Source organism: Ipomoea triloba, chromosome 15 (assembly GCF_003576645.1).
Source record: "Ipomoea triloba cultivar NCNSP0323 chromosome 15, ASM357664v1".
NCBI classification, from domain to species: Eukaryota; Viridiplantae; Streptophyta; class Magnoliopsida; order Solanales; family Convolvulaceae; genus Ipomoea; species Ipomoea triloba.
In genome coordinates, this window is record NC_044930.1 from 24,120,137 (window position 1) to 24,141,058 (window position 20,922).

At 34.5% G+C, this 20,922-nt stretch overlaps 3 protein-coding genes across 7 annotated transcripts in view; 1 reads left to right on the plus strand and 2 right to left on the minus strand.

Annotated features, from left to right (window-relative positions):
• Window positions 1-808: 808 nt before the first annotated feature.
• Window positions 809-4,024, plus strand: LOC116007224. Of its 5 annotated transcripts, none has more exons than XM_031247835.1 (6): window positions 809-916; window positions 1,157-1,290; window positions 1,643-1,781; window positions 1,864-1,995; window positions 2,103-2,193; window positions 3,717-4,024. In XM_031247835.1, exons 2-6 carry the CDS (start codon window positions 1,184-1,186, stop codon window positions 3,884-3,886), a joined length of 639 nt encoding a protein of 212 aa, XP_031103695.1. In that variant the 5' UTR covers window positions 809-916; window positions 1,157-1,183; the 3' UTR covers window positions 3,887-4,024. The 5 variants fall into 5 exon arrangements, with proteins under 5 accessions (XP_031103695.1, XP_031103694.1, XP_031103699.1 ...); XM_031247834.1 differs by having other exon boundaries at window positions 809-912; window positions 1,165-1,290; XM_031247839.1 differs by having other exon boundaries at window positions 809-912; window positions 1,165-1,290; window positions 1,867-1,995.
• A 1,935-nt stretch (window positions 4,025-5,959) lies between these two features.
• Window positions 5,960-13,866, minus strand: LOC116006347 (ATP-dependent 6-phosphofructokinase 6-like). The gene is made up of 13 exons (XM_031246681.1): window positions 13,507-13,866; window positions 12,128-12,174; window positions 11,972-12,011; window positions 11,652-11,714; window positions 11,418-11,555; window positions 9,965-10,123; window positions 9,774-9,827; window positions 9,116-9,184; window positions 8,333-8,462; window positions 7,655-7,923; window positions 7,289-7,334; window positions 7,056-7,210; window positions 5,960-6,488 (listed from the first exon to the last, which is right to left on the minus strand). Exons 1-13 carry the CDS (start codon window positions 13,612-13,614, stop codon window positions 6,297-6,299), a joined length of 1,470 nt encoding a protein of 489 aa, XP_031102541.1. The 5' UTR covers window positions 13,615-13,866; the 3' UTR covers window positions 5,960-6,296.
• Window positions 13,867-16,950: 3,084 nt separating this feature from the next.
• Window positions 16,951-20,922, minus strand: part of LOC116007072 (ATP-dependent 6-phosphofructokinase 3-like) — a 7,733-nt gene continuing 3,761 nt past the window's right edge. Inside the window, exons 6-13 of the mRNA XM_031247657.1 lie at window positions 20,733-20,891; window positions 20,550-20,603; window positions 19,923-19,991; window positions 19,595-19,724; window positions 18,599-18,864; window positions 18,337-18,382; window positions 17,931-18,085; window positions 16,951-17,328 (exon numbers count right to left, since the gene is read on the minus strand). Coding sequence (XP_031103517.1) covers window positions 17,134-17,328; window positions 17,931-18,085; window positions 18,337-18,382; window positions 18,599-18,864; window positions 19,595-19,724; window positions 19,923-19,991; window positions 20,550-20,603; window positions 20,733-20,891 — 1,074 coding nt within the window. The 3' untranslated portion in view covers window positions 16,951-17,133. The remainder of the gene's footprint in view (window positions 17,329-17,930; window positions 18,086-18,336; window positions 18,383-18,598; window positions 18,865-19,594; window positions 19,725-19,922; window positions 19,992-20,549; window positions 20,604-20,732; window positions 20,892-20,922) is intronic.

Here is a 20,922-nt window from a genome sequence, read left to right on the forward strand (position 1 = left end):
GTCCATCTGATAAATAATCGAAATTGAGTCTTAGTTAGAATTACTTGATGCTTATGTTTTTCCTGTGTTCAAATGTATGAACTAATATGATTTTTAGATACAGTTGAAGAATGCAATGTGTTGCAGTCCTCAATCTTTTTAGTTTTCTGCAAAGTGTTCTGCTAGGTTTCTAAGTATCTATCCATTTCACGCCATTCACATCTATTGGTGTGCTTTCTTTTGTGTTTTGTCTCCAAAATTGTTGAGAAGTGATGCTTTCAATGTTTTATCTGATATTGAGTTCTTTCATATTATATGAAGTTGTTTATTCCCTAATCGGTGATTGCTGTACAGGCCTTTGTCCTCATAATAATTGCGATTCTTTACATTCTCATCAGTTGGAGGATTTGAATAACATAAATGCTCATTAGTCAAATTGCAATACTTACCAAGAGTTGGAGGCTGTAGCGGAAATGGAGACGGAGGAGATGGGAGGAGGCGGAGAGCTTGAGCGGAGGAGATGGGAGGAGCCGGAGATGGTGAGCGCCAGATGCAAGGATGAGGGAGATTGAGAGCACATGGAGCGCGTATGATGAAAAGCAGAGAGAGATAACCATAAAAATACACATGGTATGTACATGTTGACACATATAATTGTGTAACCCGACCCGTTCCATATCCGTGAGACGGTATGACACAAGTTTTTGTCATTTTATTATAGTAAGATATTGTCAGAATATTATATAATATTTTGAGTATTTATTTATTTATTTATTTGCACCATTTAAATTTGATAAATAATATGGAACCATACTAGTTGAAAAATAAAAGAAAATCCTCCAGCAGCCAACAAGTGTAGCCCCTTGTCCGCTTTGTTGCCAAACAGCACTGCTGCTCGTCGTGGCCGGTCACTCCCTCCCGGCTACCAAAACAGCAAGTTTACTTCTCTCATATCTACTTTTTACTGAATTTATATCAATTTGATTGCTTAATTAGGGCTTCAATTTAATTACATGACTTATTTCAATTTTAGCATTTGGGATAAACATTAGTTCATGTTGCCCCAGATGGGAGTTTAAATACGGAGTGTATTTTATTGTTCATATGCAAAGCTTTTATAGGATGGTTTAGTTTATGCTTCGATTTTCATCTTCACACTGAATGTAGTTTGTTTTAGTTTTCCAGGTCAAGTTTTGAATTGTAGATGAGTGATTATCTGAAAATGCTTTGTTCGTATCGAAAGCATGTTCTCTTTTTGATATCCATTATTAACTTCAGCCTCATTGGTCCAGCACTGAGTTATGGGAGTAAGTAAGTACCACTTTTGGTTCATTTCATAAGTCATATAACTGAGAAAAATCTGATGGAAGTGAAGAAAGGCTTTGTGGTTATCTTGGATTTTGATGGAGCTGTGTCTATAGAACTGTCAAATAATATAATTTTTTTTTTTTAATTTATAGAGCTGTTTACCGTTCATTTCTCTTGGGTATTTTTTTTTTCAAGTAGTATTCCGAAAGTGGCTTGACTTCCATTTGATGGCTATAAAATTGTGTATGGAGAAGTTGTATTATTTCTTCTATTGCATTAAATTGATCAAGATTGTGAATTGGTAAAATTCCTGACATTGAGTTTACTGAAGTCCAACGTAATACAATATTTATAGGCATGAGACCAAAGTCTTGCATGTTGGGGAGGAGCTACAGAAGGAGACTATTCCATTACAGTCAGGATCCCGACTGTACCATTTGCAGGGACTGAAATCTCACACTTGGTATGAAGTAAAGATATCTTATCCTGCTTCTGTATGTATATCTTAATCCTGTCCTCTGTTTGTCAATGTTTACTTCAATGTATCAAAACTGAATTATTCTGTTTAATGAATAGCAGATACCAGCTACTTTTTCTTTACAACTCAAGAAAGATAGTTCAGGGTTGGAGCTAAATAGGGAAAGAAAATTACTGAATACTGAAAAATTAATATTCAAGACTGATGTCTTGGACTTGCTTGATAACCAGGTAAAGAGTATAATAGTATTTCCTTAAAATGTATAAATAACAATTATATTTTGTTTTGACACCCTTTTCATCTCAGCAGATGCCCTAAATAAATTAGTTTTGTGCAGGGTGCTATGTCTGTACTGGTAACTGTGGAGCCTGAGGGGGTTGTTGCTATACGTGGAGTGCAAGAAAGAAAATTCATCATATTCAATATAGGTACTCGAACATATAATTTAAATACTTTGACATGCTTGTTTGGCCCAGTATGATCTTCTTGAAAGAGTGGCTTTTGCCTCTTATCTAACCTTCATAGCCTCGTTTTACTTTTACTCTTTTGCCCAACTTATGCTTTTTGGAGTAGATAACTCCAAATTAAGCTGGGCCAAACAAGAAAAATTTGTATCTTCACTCTGTGTGTAGTAATGCCTTAATTATCTATAACTGGAAGCCTGGCATTGCAACTATTCGTTTGAAAATTTTTGGAACCTGATGTATAAAAAAGTTATCAAAAATCTTTGAGAATATTATATTGTTTCTTGCAATGAAGAATCTGATTGATCAAATCTGCATTATGGGATTTCCAATGATCCAATTCTCTGTTCAGTATCATTTCATTTTGCATGACTGGAGTACCATTTAAGTGTTGTCTCACTTTTGTGGAGTGTACTAGGTTACCTCCATTTGTCTCCTATAAATGATGCTAAGTATTTCCAACCTGAGTGACATTATTGCTTTTGGTAAGTAAATGTAGCACCTACAAACCCAGAGAAGTCGTTCATTCAATTTCATTTTGGGAGAACATACTCATTTTTTTAAGATTGACAATTTATTTCTTTGTTAAGGCTCTCATTGAGAAGTGAAACATTTGCAATATGTGGGAAACATGCCCATTTCAAGATTTGAAATTTCTATTTTCTTGACTAGGGCACATAGGGAAGACCTCCAATCTCCCATGACCCCTAGAAGAGATCCTTTACTTTGTATCTTGAAAAGAGATAGGTGCTTAAGTTCTATAATCTTTAGGACAGATCTGCTTCAATAATTGCTTAATAATTGCAAGTGACCTAAAATATAGGATATACCATAAGGACAAGGATTTGGCTGCTTCAGTGTTAGACTGTTAGTTGGATTAATATATTCCAGGTGGTTTGTTAGGCTTAATTTTTGTTTATCACAGCTAGTTGGTGGTCTTGATCCCACAGATTAATAGTTTTTGTAACCTTTCTAGATAAGGATTTGTTCTGCACCTTACACTTTAAGGTGTTTTTGCTGTGTAAATATCTTTGGTTCAGATTACAGTGTATCTTTGTACCAAAGTCCTCTCGATATTCCTCTATGAATGGAATCTAATTCTGCTACAATCAACTTTATAATGATTTAAACTGTGTCTGCAGTGTCATTTGTTGGTCACTTCTAATATTGTCTCCAGTTCAGTCCTGTGCCTAAAACCAACTTACTTTTTGATTAATTTAAAAAAACTACTGTCTCCCATGGATGGTTAGTCCCCCCCCCCCGGTTCCCTTGATAATTGTGTAGTCATTTTAGTGGTTGATGGCTAACTTTCTTAGCATAAGGTCTCCAACTTGATTAGAGATTTAGAGCTTTGGCATTGATGTTGGCTTCTAGAATCTGGTGTTATCATGTGCAGCTGCATTCATACATGGATTTATTCTTTTCTTCAGTTGATATTGTTTAGTACGACCGACAGTTGTCTGATGTGATATAATATTTCATGGCAGTTTGTGACGAACTATATTTAGGCATTCCAGAGAAAGCATGGTATGTTGTCATGTTTGCAATACTGTGCTTGGTTGTTGCATTTGTGATCCCATCTTTTCTCCCACCGTATCTTCTACCAAGGAGTCAAAATCGAAATATAGCTGATCAGGTAATATCTAAGGATTCTTAACTATGTCGTACCTGACATCTCAGGCTGTTGATTTGTGACCACTTTGAACTATATTCATTTATATGTCTTCAGTCTAATGTATTGAAGTGTAATCAATTTGATATTTGGCTGTGAAATGAGAACTTATTATTATTATTATTTTTTTTTGAAAACAAAAACGATAATGGATTACTGCATAAGAATAGTGACAAAATTAGGGGAGACAAAGTCCCAATACAACGAGTCAGCCTGAGTATAGGCTTCCGAAGCTAACATGTGAGCTAGAATATTAGTGTTCCTGTGAACTAATGAGATAGAGCAAATAGAAAAATGACACAAGAATATTCAAAGGCCTTGTGGTCAAGTGGCATAGCTGTGGCCCTCCCAAGTGAGAGGTCACAGGTTCGACCCCCAGTGGGGGCGTTGGCTCGTTGTGCTTCAACCTTGCTTCTGTAGGTTGAGAAAGTATGTATGAACAGATACTACATTGTAATATAGTCAATAGTATTCAAAAATTGCAACGTAGAACTGTCAATGTGTAGATGGACTGTGGTTATCCCGCGATCCTGCTTCCTTGCACGCTAGGGTTTCTGCCATTAGAGGGCACGTACATGTTGGCAATACTCCATTTACGGCAGCAACAAAGTCTCCGGAAGGTGAGAAAAGTATTGCTCTGTATGTGGCCTTGTTTGTTGAGGGGTTGAAACCTGCATTAGAGAAGCATGAATGGAGCTGCTGTGGGTTAGCTTGCACGGGAAGGCAGTTTTGCTTCCCAGATTGCGCCATTTCGCACCCTCCAAATTTCATGCATGACAGATTGACAGCCACTACTTCAGTCAATGTATTTCCCCCCTAACGCCTCCATTGCATTGTCTAGCCAAGAAGGAAGGTATCACCAACCACACATGAAATTGGGAGAGCCGATTCATGCCAAACACGCTTGGTGAAATCACACAATAAGAGAGCATGCATTACATCTTCATGATGGGTGCTACACATTGGGCAAGAAGGGCTTACCTCCACTCTCTTCACTATTAAATTGGTAGTAGTGAGGAGAATCCCTTTTACAGCTCTCCAAAGTAAATATTCCATTTTTGGGGGCTTAATTTTCCAAAGACAAACTTTATTCTTCACTATCCTTTAAATCATACATTGAAGTTCAATTAAACTGGATATTAGATATTAGATGCTTGAATTGCCGATATTGAGCTATAATAAAAGTTCAAGGGAGAGAGTATTAAATTGGTGTATCTAGGCAGGAGTGCAGTAATGTTTTGTATGCCAAAAAAAATCACTAACTTAATTACATTTGATTAATTATATAGTGAGATAGGGACAATTTATGAGCAATTTAGCATATATTAAGGGTTGTGTTTAAAAAAGCTCAACTTAAAAGTTTAAACCTGAACTTAAAAATTTACTATGCATATCTTTTATATCTAAAAACTTAATAACTCTCAATCAAGGTTATATCATTGATTTATGTCCATCTTTTTGTATGCTAATAAATATATACATTACACTTTAAATGTTGTACACTTCAATGTTATTAGACAAAATTGCCCCTAATACATTCTTGTTATACAAAATTACCCTTACACCGTTACTTTTAACTCCATCATTATTACCATACACCTATATCTATCATATCTTTTTCCTATTCTTTAATTATCATTTTATTAAAATCATTATATAATTAATTTAATGGTAATTATATTTTAATTAAATTTCTATGAATGGTAAATCATATAAAATACATATATTATTTGTGTATATATAATTCAAATTACAAATTTTAATTAATGTTTTAATATTAGGTACGAATTTTCGCGCAAGTAGAAAATACTAGTAATGTATATATATGCTAAACATTCTGATCTCTAAATTCAAAAGTTAGATTAAGTTAGATTAGTATGGAACCAAAATCTCATAAAGTTAGATTAGTATGGAACCAAAATCTCATATCATGTGCTTTAAAATTAAAAATTAAAAGAGCACCGTATAAATTGTAAGCCAATTAAAAGAGCACCGTATATTGTAAGCTGAATTAATTCAATTTCCCGTAATTATTTCCAAATTTGCACAATCTACAAATGTCTAAACAACACAACAAAATTTTCAATACATTGATTAAACAGCTCGAGCAAACAGAGTCTAAAATGTGTTTGAAGTTTCCAAATGACAATGAGCAATATTACATCTGCAAAAGTAACATACAAAAAAGTATGTGGGCACAACATAGTATCTCGTTCTCTGATACCCAGAAAGAATAGAGACTTTACTGGGTTATAGTCCACTGCAGAGGCACTGCAACAGACTGGCAACCTTCAAATTGTTCCTACACAAGGCCGAATTATTAATCTAAGCAGTATTAAAGTACAACAGATTTGAAGTACCATAACTTGATCAATTACAGTGGTTAATGGCTTTTTTATTTCAATGCTGGGGTCTTAGATGCCGGTGTCTTGCCATTATCCGCAGCTAGCAGTTCTTTCAATTTCTCTTCCTTTTTCACCTTTTCCACCTCTTTTGGACACAAGAAGCTTGGTTGATTGGTTGAAGAAAGAAGCCGAGCCCACATCCTGTCAGTAATTACAACCTTGTTTTGCCGTTCAGTAATGCGCTGCATGGGCAAAAATTATGAGTCAATTTTCTGATGTTGCACCGAACATGCTAAGTACAGTTTTAAAGCCCACAGCATCTCAAAGAATCACTTCGAGCTCCCAAATAATAAAATCCAAATCAAAATATCAAAAGTTATCAACCAAGAATATATTAGCATAATGACTGGATAACTGTCAGGAAAAAAAAATGAACAGAGCGCAGGTAAAAGTGATCGACACAAATAAAACCAAGTTAACGTGTGCAATTCTATGGTAGAACTAAGGCCTGCAATGGCATTATGATTTTTGGAAGATTAAGTGCATTTATAGACATGGAGGCCTTAGTTTATAATAAACATTTTCATTCTAACACTAGGATTAAATGAAAATTATATTATTAACCATAAGCTGCCCATGTGAACCACCTACAAGATATAGCTCTGTTCACTAAGACAATATTTTGTGATGACATTTGACCAGTTGCTAAATAAATCTTAAGATGCAAGAGGATGACACTGCAAATTGCAATGTTTGGCATAGTAGTAGTTCCGAATAGGAAGAAAAAATTAGCAAAATCTGAAACTTACATTGAACGGTATGTAAGTGTGGCGACCATTGACAAGCCCACATGTGAAGCCTGTAAACCCAGCCATCGCTCCATGCACAGTACTTTGAGCAAGCAATGTGCAATACACGTTGTCAGATGCATTACTTGGGATAGCACGGATCATATAAGTTGGATCTGCAAGATAGGTCTATTTAGCTCAAAAGCATTCACAAAGAGCAAAGTTGAAAAAAAGAGGTTTATCTGGTATCCTACCTATATATTTAAGTGTGATTGGAAACTTCCGCTGTTTAGAATAATCCTGCAAGAAGCAAATCAAATGTTAAAAATAAATAATAATGCTGCTTTGTGGCTACAAGTAAAACTCATAATAATTTTCCCTTACAAGAATTAAAATTCATTAGACATGCTTTTGGGTTGACAATTTCACTTACAAGGGAAATAAAGAATTCAGATGACTCAAGCAAAATGATTGTTGAAAACTAAGACAGGCATAAAATGACTAGGAGATACATGCATACATACAAAAACAAATATTTTGCAGCAGGGGTTGGCTACATCAGTCCAATGAGATAGTGAACAACAAATGCTGAAAGGAAATTATGTGTTGTCATCCAATACCTTGATTTTCTGAGAAAGCCACATTCCAACATCTTGGAGAAGCTTGTTTCCTGAAGCATCACTCTCAGCCTTGGAACTTGAAGTCTCAGCGGCAAGAAGTTCCTGTCCTGCTCCTTCAGCTATCACAATGACCATGTGCCCACTTTCTTTGAGCCTTTTCTCAACAAACTCAAGAAGTCCACCCTGTCCTTCAAGATAGAAGGGTGACTCTGGAATCAAACAGCAATCGACATCTCTGCTGGCCAAGGTAGCATACATTGCAATAAATCCTGCAGCCAAATTAATCAGAAAATGGAAGGCGGTAAAATAAAGAATATGCAAGTCAAATAATAAGAATAATGAATAAATGTAATTCACCACAATTTCTTGGAAAGTACCCACAATAAATAACCCAATGAGAAAAGAACAAAAAATGTCTTCCTGAATATAATAGATTCAATAAATAAATGAGAGTACATGTGAGTAAAGAGAATGGGGTTTTAACAACTGTATATCAGGAGTTAACTTTTGGAGTGGAGTTCATCTTTAACATCAGCAAACATTAAATGAAATGCTTTATAAGGTAGAGAAACTTAAAGATGCATTCATGAGAACTTGTAAAAATGATGCTAATAGGTGACAATCATCTGCAGCATGGCTACTCACAATTAAAATTTGAATACTTAAGGTGCACCTTACCACTATAGCGACCCATTAGCTTCACCAAACCAATACCATTTTCGGCACTTTCAGCTTCAACGTGAGCTGCATTGATGGCACGTTGAGCCTCCTCTACAGCAGTATCAAAACCAAATGACTTGTCAATAACCTGATAACACATGACAAAAAACTCAAGGTTTCCAATGGAAAAGGTATATTTCAGATAGATCAATAAAAATGGCTCAATCATTACCCCACTCCTATGAAACATTCACAAACATCATTTTAATGCTTTCCATAATATTGGGAGTTAAATTGTTTTTAGGTGTAGAGAATGGTGATAATGATATGTAAAATTTCCTTTCAAAAATCATGTCAATTCAAATGCAACACCCAAGACGTGAAATATGGCTAAGCAAGTGAATCAGAGGGACAAGTTTATAGTGCAAAGCTGGCTTTGTCCCAAAACATACATATCATAATTTAGCTGCTAGTATCTCTGAAGTATTTGGTACTTGAGGATGATTCCAAATAGAGTGGATGAGAATATTCAATGTGAGTTGGTCATCATAATATAAGGAAAAAAAACTCTGAAGACTAAAGAGAGGACAAATAATCCCATTTTCAAGGTGGGATTATCCCATATTTGTAAATGGGAGGGGGAATTCTAGATTTCTAGGTTAATTCCAATCCATCAAACACTGGATGAGAAGACTCAAACATGGCATGTATTATCCAGTTAGATACTTAGATGAATACAATGATTAGTGAACCAATGCCACGGCATGTTCGCCCACAAATCTGTGAAGGAATGAGAAATACCGGAATATCATTATCAATTGTCTTGGGAATCCCAGCAACAGAAACTTTGAGACCACGCCGCCTTACTTCCTGCAATAATGAAAGAGAACTATTCTAATAATGACTCACACATGTGACAAATATTCAAATTTTCACTTTACATAAAATAAAAACCATAGCTAGTTTGTCATGTATCCACATTAAACTCATAAATTATCAGGCATTTAGTGACAGTTATTGTTATGCTACCATATAGGCACTAGGCAATTTTGACCATTGACAATCATATGGAAATGGTATGGAAATGGTTATAGTCCAATGTACAAAATAATAGCATCAGATAGAAATAAGAATCAAGATATAGCTGATAGACATCATGCAAAGATGCAGAGGTTATTGGGATTGGTTAGTTTTCTCAATAATGGCAATGGATCAACTTCATCTAACAAGAGAGGCTCAATGCAGATTACACATTAAGGAAAATATGTTTCAAAGAAATACAAATGCTTCTAAGTGTTGATATGTAAGTCGCCATTTTAACATGAAAATATAATATTCAGTAAAATGGTTGAAAAGCTAAGCTAAAACTCCTTAAAGATAAGAAATGGGTATTTCTAAGGTAAGCATTTTAAATTCATAGATAGAGGCATTAGGTAATCCTCCCGCCAGTTAAAAATACCTCATAGATAGCAGCTGCTCCTTTTTGGGTTCCATCCCCTCCAATTATATAGACCTGAACCAATACAACCAATTAGACACAGTTGAAGCTTGATTAAAGGAACATCAAGAGATTAATTTTAGTAGGTTTACAACAAATATTACTTGAAAGGGAGGTTCTATTTTCTAAACAAGATCTAATTCATAGGATACCTGATTAATCCCACGGTCCTGTATACTATCAACAATTTTTGTAGTGTCATGACCTCCTCGAGATGTTCCAAGGATTGTACCACCACGTTTATGTATGTCATTTACAAGCTTTGGGGTTAAATTGATGGTATTCTTGGCATAGAAACCCCTATAGCCTCCCTAGGCGGGAAAAAGAACCATTATCAGGGACCAACAAAATAATGAGCCATGCAACAATTTCAAGAAAGAATATGACCAAATTGCCCTAAATATTATAAGCAATCTGATAAAATCAATAAATTAAAATAATTAAAATATTATAGCATTTTATGACAATAGCAATAAACAATCGTTAATATCAATAATTGAGCCTTGGAAGTTGGAACTCATCATGAATCCCAATATTCACTCTACTGTCTCAGGAAGCTATCAAGCTTAGAACTATAAAAAAAACCGATATTCTATTAATTTTCATAAATCGCTGACCTAATCTCTCCTTATCACTTGATGACATGAGAGAATATCAATATAGTGTTTTCACAGGCATCTCAAGTAATAGAGCTCAAAATTGAAGATTAGACACATATGAAACAGTGCAATGCTCCCAGATCATGCAGGGCTTGGGAAGGAAGAGCTAAAAAACCTTGACTGTCTTTATAAAGGTACGAAGTGCTAGAAGTCATAACCTAACAGGCAAGACAAATAATGGTTTGAGTAAAAGGAGCTCAGTTTCCTTTGAAGAAAGTCTCATATTCAAGCCTTGTGCATGAAGCAACAGGCATTGGGAGAGATCCCCTCCATTTAGGGTCTGCCAAGAGCTCAAATAAGGATTAGGCAGAGCTCAATGTGGCTACTTGGTATGTGGGGGACTCCAACCAAAGTACAAAAAAGAGGAAAAAAAAAAACTTAGTCAATGGGGAAGCACTTCCACTAGACCAAGCCAACCTTCAAGGAGCTCATATATACAAGTACTGTAATTCCATTATACCCTTTCCAATAACAGGTTACCTCAAATAAAATATTGGTCCTGTTTGGTAAATAATCAACCTATCAGCCAATTTTGGCTTATTTGACCACTATTAGTTGTTTGGTTAATAAGCTTTTTGTAACTCCAAAATACTAAAATTCAAAAGGCTACTCAAAGCAACCTTTTCAATTAGCTTTTTGAGAAAAGAAATTATACCAAACAGCTGATGCTAACAGCTAATTTTACTAAAAAACTTTCTACAATATGCCAATATTATTAACAAATCATACCTTCTAACCCAAACAGCCAACAACCATTTACCAAATAGGGCCATTATCTTTCCTCTCTTAAACTAGTATGAAGTATTTATACATTCATTTAGTTCAACACTTAACTTGAGAATGGAAGAGATAACAGGCAGACAGGAAGCTATAGTAGTATTTTAAATATATATACACTACAGATATAAACTGAGGGAAATTGATATAGACCATAGAAGTAACTTACATCAATTCCAAGGACTTTGTTGACACCATACATGTAATCAAGGCTGTGAACAATTTCCCTGATCACAGTATTTAGCCCAGGGCATAAACCACCACATGTTACAATGCAGGCATGCACGTCATCTGAATTAAAATAAACCTGAACGGAATTGAAATACATGTTAAAGCAAGGTCAAGATTATCCATAGTGTTCTTGATTAAGGAAAGATCATCCTATCCTAATCATGAAACTTACCTTCTGACGAGGACCAGCACGCCTAAAATGCACCCCTCTTGGACTATCAATGTGAACAACAACCTATAAAGAGGGGAACAAAACTCTTGTAAGTACTCCAATGTCAAAAGGCTGGATTTAACTGCTCCTAACAGAAGACACCCCATACAGGCATGTCTTACATGGCAGTGAGTTGAAAGGGAAGAAGATAATTCTATCTTACAATTTTAGAACAGATCCCTTGGTACCTTCTAATAAACGTTCTTACTTGCAGAAACAAAAATGAAAACCAAGAAGAAGAAGAAGACGATTAACAGATCAAGTTAAACAGCAGAAATAACCTTCTGGGGAACTGTATCCTCCATGTCTACAAAGTACTGCCTGAAATCATGAAAACCAACAAAATGTCAAAGCCTGAAGCAACAAGAAATGGCCATTGTGCAGAAAATGTAACGTACTCCAATGGTGTAAATTTAAGAAAAAGAAATACAACATACTTCACAACGGAATATGCAGGATTGGACCGCAATGGGTTTGGATAAGTCTGCATGAGCCCAAGTAACCCAAATGAGTAACTACAAATCTAAATACATAATCATACCAAAATCTTAAGAAGGATAGCTCAAAAAACAATAGTTTTGGACATAGATATGCACATACATCAAAATCATAAGCAGCATTCAAATATAATAAGAAACTAACAGGAATAAAAATTTTAATGTCAATTTTTGGATTCAAAGATATCAGCAATTCCAAATTTTGATTTAACAGAAAAAGCAATACCAAATCTGGGAGAAATCAAAAGAAATCATTCTTAATCTAGTTTATCCGGATCAATATGTTACTATATGACCATATCACCCAAGAAACAGTTGGTTTCTGCCCTCAAATGCAATGACAGACTACATAAAGTTCCAAAATAGGTCCATGCTTCCGATTTTTTATTTTTTTTGGCTAAATTCATTTTAAGTCCACACAATGCTATTTCAGAATAGAAATTCTCTAACTTCACTACACAAAGGCTGCTGATCTTATTTCTCACTTAATTTATTGGGTACATACACTTAATGCTATTCCGGAAAACACTAGTCTCATATCTCTCACTTATTATAGGATTCAACCTATGATCAACTTCTGTTGCAACTTTCCTTTTAAAAATAGAATATACAAACCAAGTTAGCAAGTTAGTTATCAGTAAATAAACATCTACAGTATAATTTCCCCGTGAGATCAATTCCAAGTATCACAGAATTTGTTATTTGTGAGCTATTCAAATTTGATTGAATGCTAAGTGAAATCGAAGAGAACAATATGCACATAAAATTTCATTGAACTCACTTGGACTGCTATCAAAATAATGTGCAGAATCAACTGCTTTTTTCACTCCTAACAACAAAGAAAAAAAAAGTTTCCTTCTCTTATCTGGCATAATATTAAAATAGACCTTTGGTGAGGACGGTGAGGAATCAGAAACCGAATATACCAATTCCAATCCCACCGCCAGGATACACCTTTTCCCCGTCTTTTCATTAGCATCTGATCAGGTAACATAAGATCGCACAACATAAATCACTATAATTCCAAAAAGTCCGGAAATCAACTTCTGGCACACACTCAATGCCCCAACTCCCACCACAGTCACACGGAAGGCAAAGCAGAGGCAATCGGATAGCATTATAAGCACGTCTACACCACATCCATAGTCACACAAGCATTAAAACAAAAAAAGTTCATTTCTCAAGATAAGAAGTGAAATGAAGTACACACAAAAGTGATGATGTAGACTCATCAACATCCAAAAATCATCATCCACAAACATACACATGTCGGTGTGCGTGACAGTGACTGTGAGTGAGAGAGAGAGAGAGAGTTATACTGGAAGATCAGGGATGTAATCGGTGAGGTGAGGAACATCTTCAAGCACATAGCCAAAGTCTCCTTTGACGATCTTCATCTGAGAATTGCTCTCTCCTCCTGCTGCCATCTTCTTCTTCTTCTTCTTCTCCCGATTGTTCTTCGTTCTTCGTCTCGGTTTCTTCTCAGTTTCTACAACGCGAGTTGATTGGAGTTTGGACTCTCAGCAAATGAATGCGAAGGAAGAAAAAAGCGACAGGCGCAGACGGGAGGCACGTGACGGTGGCGAGATTCGAGTCAATCAAATTTAATAGCGGAAAATTAGAGAGCGAAAAGGAAAAGAAAAGAAAAGAAAAAACTTTATTCAAAAGCCTTGGGAGCCGATTGTATGCGATACAAATCGGTGGGTTTTGGACTTTTGGCTCCCCGGTTTTAGAATCCCTGCCGACCTTGGAGCTCAAGACACGTTTACTAGCTCTAGAAGGCTTGGAGAAATCTTACGCTAAGTTTATTAATGTAAGAATTTTTGTTATTATTGTTTTAACAAATGATTAAAGAATGAGTGGTATGAAATATTTTTAAAATTAAAAGTATAACTAAATAGAACATAAAATAAAAACTGAAAATAATTTTTGAAATAAATGCACCATTATAATTTTTAGTGACAAGAGAAATTTATGTCTAATATCAAAGGGTGTGTATTTGGTAAATTTCGTATTGACCATAGCCGGCAAAGTTTGGAGCTTTATGTTGTTGATTTGGAACCATGTCTATATACCCTGTTATTTAAAAATTAAAAGAAAATATATGTAACAATGGTCAAATAAACCATTCAACTTTTTATTAAAATACGGAGTAACAATTAAATTATCAAACTCGAAAAAAACTTTAAATAAGTCTAGGAACTTACAAAAATAAGGCAATTGAGTTCTTTTCGAAGGTTACAATTAGGTAATTGGTTAAAAGAAAGTGATGTGTGATATAACTGAACTTTAAATATGATATGACATACATGTGTCAATTTATAATAAGTGCTAGTGCTACTTTTAATCTTCAACTATTATTTACCTTCTATTGTTGGTTTTTAATTATTAATTTTGTCACATTTAATGCACGAGTATACTTTTGTTACTATATTTAGTACATATGTATATTTTTCTTGCCATATTTGGTCATGCTGACCAAATCTCTAATGGATGTTCGTTGAGAAACGTAAATTTTTCTCATTTGAGAATGCTACAAGTAAAATTGGCTATTCAAATTTAAATACACAATACTATTATCAAAGTTGCCCTTATAGCAACCACAAACAAAAGAAAAGTTTACATTTTTCACACAAAAAGTTACCAGAGCGTCGCAACTGGTGGCAAGTATTGAGTTCAAAGATTTAATTGTATTTTTTAAAAATTTAAGAGTTTAATTACTTTTTCGCTAATAGTTAAAAGACATAGTTCATCATTTCCACAAACATATATGTATGAAAAAAAGACATAGTTCACCATTTCAACAAAAATATATGTAAGAAAGTTCATCAATGCATCGCCAAAAGTTGTGCGGTATCAAATGATTTTTTTTTGACATATATGTATGTGGAAAATTAAAATTGTGTATTAAAAATGTATTTTTTGACGTGCATCAATATGTTTATATATATGGTCCCGTTTAGGTGAAAACCCTCTCCATGTGAGAATGTATGGTTTAATCTAGGCCATTGAAATAAATAAATAAAATTCACGCTTGTGATTAAGTCATCGTGAAGTACTAATTAATGTTGATCAAGGGCAAGGAAAATTGCTTCTAATGGAAATTTGATCAGTCAACGGGCTCTCCAACAGGTTCAAACGACTCGTTGAGTAGTCCCATTGGACCAACGAGTTCAATATACCCATTGAGTCCAACAAGACTGTTCAACGGGTTGATATTCACTTGGTCACTACTGTGCATTCCTATATAGAATTTCGTGCATTTCTATACTGAATGCCATGTATCAATAACTATATGGTTTGGTTATTAGCTTGGCTTAGACCATGTATTCATATTGCTTTGATCGTGCATTCCTATACATAATGTTGTGTATTCATATACCGAATGTTGTGCATCTATAACTCTCCGATTGTGCATTCAAACACAACCCACATCTTATGATGGTCATCCCAATGTCCTACAATGCACCGCACTAAGAATGCACATCTCACCAGCATACAATGCATAACTCATAACACTTGGTTGTACAACCAATACAACTGAATGCACGTACTACCCAAAATGCGTATATATACACCAACATCCAAATATAGGTAATGTTATACTCAAAACAACAAGTAGAAAAAAAATATTGATCACTTTCGATTGACAAAAACTCGATCAATGATGAAAAATCGCGACTCTAATTTGCAACAGTGATGATCCTAGAAAATAGGAAATAAATTGACACATTTGTAGTTACAAAAAAATAATAATAATACCTCCCACTTAAAAATAAAAAAATAAAAAAATAAAGAGAAAGAAGAAGAAGATCAATCCATGTCATTTTAGGAAATCAAATCCATGCCATCCAAATCCTTATACCAATATAACCAAGAGATTTTTCTAATAAGATTCTTGCTCTTTCCCACTCAACCTAATAGCTCCAATTCCTTCTCTTTTTTTTTTTTAGAGATGTCAATTTTGAATCCTACGTACTTATGTTTATTTTGGAAATGAGTAAAATGGTTTATGAGTTACTAATATTGTTTTGAAAATAGTAAATATTATTGTTTTGGGAACTATATTACTAGGCATATAAAAAACCTAGTATTATTTTTAGGGGTGTGTGTTATCTTGTTGGTGACTATTCTATTTGTGGAAAAACTATTTTGGAGAAATGATGCATTACTTATCTTTGGTGTGAGTTATCATTTTTGAAACCCCTTCCTTATCTTTGGTGTGAGTTACCTCTTTGGCGGGAAAACTAATACTTTACCCTAGTACTCACTTAAAGTATTTTTGAAAACTCTTTTGAAAATACTCGTCTTTGGCTAACTATTTTTTAAAAAGAATGATCTATTCAACTCTCAAAATCTATTTACAAAATATACTTATTTTCAAACTAAAAACATAATTATTTTATCGGAAGGAGTAGACCTTACTTAACATTTTATGCTAATCCTTTTATTTGTATTTTTCCCAAATCAAGGACTGAAGTTTGTGGTTAGCTTGAAAGCGCGTTTTGCGGCATAGTATTTCATGGAATGGTAATAGTTAGAAAGATTTGAATGAATTGTATTAAAATCTTATATATAATGTGATTTAAAATTAATATTGCAATGTATACTTGTTGACCAAGTAAAATTGTAGCAAAATTAATTTGTCTAACATTTTCCTTAAAATTATACCCAAATTTCCCCAACTTACACATGTCTAAACAAATACAAAATTTCAATACATTGACCAAACACAACTCACACAGTGAACCATATTAGATCTGCAAAAGTAACATACAAGAAAATACATTATCACAATCTAGTATCTCGTTCTCAATCCACTTTAGAGGTACTGCAATATATCAACTGGCAACCTCCAAATTATTATTCCTACAAGAGACCAATTATTCTAAAAGTAGAATAAGTAGAACAAAAAGTGGTTAATCTCAAACGTTACTTGTTGGGCTTCATTTCGATTCTGGCGTTTTAGGTACCGGTGTGTTGACGTTACCCCCATCTAGCAGTTGTGCTCTCAATTTCTCTTCATTTTTGACCTTTTCCAGCTCTATTGGACACATGAAGCTTGGTTGATTGGTTGAACAAAGAAGCCGTGCCCACATCCTATCAGTGATTACAACCTTGTTGTGCCGCTCAATAATGCGCTACATGGCCAAAAATTATGAGTCATTCATCTTTTTTTTTTTGAGTGACCAAAAAACCCCGCAATTACTATTTGAAGGTGTGTGCGCTTGGAGAAAAATCAAACTAGATTGCTCATTGTTATGTTGATTTGTTTAAACCAAGAAAGTCAATAGGTCGCTTTCACTTGGAGTCGAACTGTGTGGTTATCAAGTTAACGACATGACTAATTTGGTTTGAGTTACCTCATGAGTCATTTTATTAATGTTGCACTAAGTAAATCATTTTAAAGTCCATAGCATCTTTTGAGCTCCCAAATAGTAAAATCCAAATCAAAATGAAAATAATGCTTAACAAGGCGATCAAACTATATGGAAGAAGCACTTGGACCATCCAACTAAAAAAAAGGACAATTGAATTCTTATATATTCTAAAATCATGCAATTAAATTAACGAATAAGCATATCAATTTTGATTTAATTTCATGATTATAGATTGTTTGGGACCTCATACAATTTTTTTTTAGTTAGATTGTCTAATTATATTTTTACCTGTAATTTGGTGGCCTATTTGAGTATTAATGTGTTATCCAACCAAGAGTTTCTCCAAAATGGGTGAAACTTACATTGAATGGGATGTAAGTGTGGCGGCCATTGACAAGCCCACATATGAAGCCTGTAAACCCTGCCATCGCTCCATGCACAGTACTTTGAGCAAGCAATGTGCAATACACATTGTCAGATGCATTACTTGGAATTGCACGGATCATATATGTTGGATCTGCGAAACAGGTCTGTTAAGCTCAAAGCCATTCACAAAGAGTAGAGTTGAAAACAAGATGTATCAGGTATTATTTGATTTATAAGAAATTTTGTTATTAGGTTTCAGTAAACGATTGATGGACCTGCTCAATCTAAGAAGGTCAACAAACAGTTGCGCTTTCATACGACATTAAATTTAGAACCATGTGGTTACCATTTACCAAGTCAATTATCTTAGTTGAAGTTGTTCTAATTTGTATTATATCTTACCTATATATTTAAGGTTGATTGGAAAGTTTCGACGTTTAGAGTAATCCTGCAAGAAGCAAATCACATGTTACAAATAAGTTTATAATGTTGCATTGGGTACATCAGCCTAATAATAAGTTTTGTGTGAGACCATTTTATCGTGAGATATATAATACTTTTTATGAGTACATAACAAAGTATTGTGTGAGATGGTCTCACAGACGACTTACTATCCGTCCAATGATGTTTTGTGCAACAAATGCTAAAAAGGAAATTGTAATACCTTGATTTTCTGAGAAAGCCAGAGACCAACATCTTTGAGAAGCCTGTTTCCTGAAGCATCTCTTTCAGCAGCACTTGAAGTCTCAGCTGCAAGAAGTTCCTGTCCTGCTCCCTCTGCTATCACAATAACTATGTGCCCACTTTCTTTGAGTCTTCCCTCCACAAACTCAAGAAGCCCACCCGGCCCTTCAAGATAGAAAGGTGACTCTGGAATCAAACAGCAATCCACATCTCTGCTAGCCAGGGTAGCATACATTGCAATGAACCCTGCACCCAAATTAATCAAAAAATGAAAAGCAACAAAACAAAAGAGGCATTCATGAGACCATGCAGAAATGATGTCAATCTTAGTCCGGAACTGATGGACCGACTCGATAAGCTTGAAAAATTTTATTGTTAAGGCTAAAAATTTTAACTCGATAAGACCAATGGTCTAAATGAACTAGTCCAAAATTGAATGTGCTAATCTGATAGCTCAAACCACTTAAGGATATTTTTTTATTTCACAAGTTATGTGAAACAAAATATATAGGAAATTTATACGTAAGCTCATATATAATAATTTTTATTCATAAATAAAACAAAATAAGAAAATTATATTAATTAATTTTAGTTCAAAGTTGATATTAAAGTTTTTTTTAATACTATTGACTCTAGTACAATGTAGCCACTGGGGATCAAACTTGTGACCTCTTACTCACACTTAGGAGGGCCACAACTATGCCGCTTGACCACAAGGCCTTTGGCAGTTGAAATTAAAGTTTATACACTAGTTTATTAAAATTATAAGTTTAGAATAATAATTTGAAAATGTCAAAAGTTTTAATTGAGTCTATCTGATGGTCAGAGTCTTATCTAAGATTAAGGCAAAATAATTGTAAATCTGATATAAAAAAAAACTATAAATTCAACGGTTTGATAAGACTAGTCCAAATCGAATGGACTAACCAGATTGAAATCTATATCTGTCCGCAAAACTACTTAAGGTGCACCTTACCACTATAGCGACCCATCAGCTTCACCACACCAATACCATTTTCAGCACTTTCAGCTTCAACATGGGCCGCGTTGATGGCACGTTGAGCCTCCTCTACAGCAGTATCAAAACCAAATGACTTGTCAATAACCTGATAACAACACAGGACAAACAACTCAAGGTTTCGCTTTCAAAAAAAAAAAAAACAACTCAAGGTTACCATAGGAATTGAAAATTAAACAATGGAAAATAGATTAGTGAACCAATGCCAAACTACAGCATGCATGTTCACCAACACATCTGTGGATGAATGAGAAATACCGAAATATCGTTCTCAAAAAAGAAATACCGAAATATCATTATCAATTGTCTTGGGAATCCCTGCAACCGACACTTTGAGACCACGCCGCCTTACTTCCTGCAACAGAGAAATAAGAATCATGACATAGCTGATAGGCATCACGTAAAGAGACAGAGGTTCTTGGGAGGATTAGTCATTAAGATGAGAAATTGGTATTTCTAAGATAACCATTTTAAAGTCATGTATGGTCTCGCTGATCTATGAGACAGGTCGGGTCAATAACAAAATGTAATACATATGTTGGAAAATGTAATACTAATAAGGAATAAATTGTTTGTTACTAAAATGTACGGAGTAATACTTTTGATGAAATATATAATATATTTAAATAAAACGTAATATTTAAGAGTTGAACAATTACTTATAAAAAAAAATGTAATATTGATCTGGATAAATTGGTGATTGTTACTCATGAAAGAAAGTGAAATACTTGTGAGAAAAAAATGTAATATTTTTAAATCAAAATGTAATGTTAAGGGTTAAAAAATTGCTTATAAGTTATAATGAAGAAAATTGTGACACTTATAAGAGAAAATGTAATACTTATGAAAAACTTGATCCATAAGTTGGTCTTATAGGAGATTTTGCCTAAATTCATAGATCAAATAGAGATACCTCATAGATAGCAGCTGCTCCTTTTTGGGTTCCATCCCCGCCAATTATATAAACCTGAATGGATACAAGAAGTGAGACACAATTGAAGCTTGATGAAAGGAACGACAAGAGATTAATTTAGTATGTTTTCAACAAATATTACTAGAAGAGGAGGTTCTAAACAAGATCTAATGCATGGGATACCTGATTAATCCCACGGTCCTGTATACTGTCAACAATTTTTGTAGTGTCATGACCTCCTCGAGATGTTCCAAGGATTGTACCACCACGTTTATGTATGTCATCTACAAGCTTTGGGGTTAAATTGATGGTGTTCTTGGCATAGAAACCCCTATAGCCTCCCTAATTGGGGGGGGGGGGGGGGGGGGGAAAA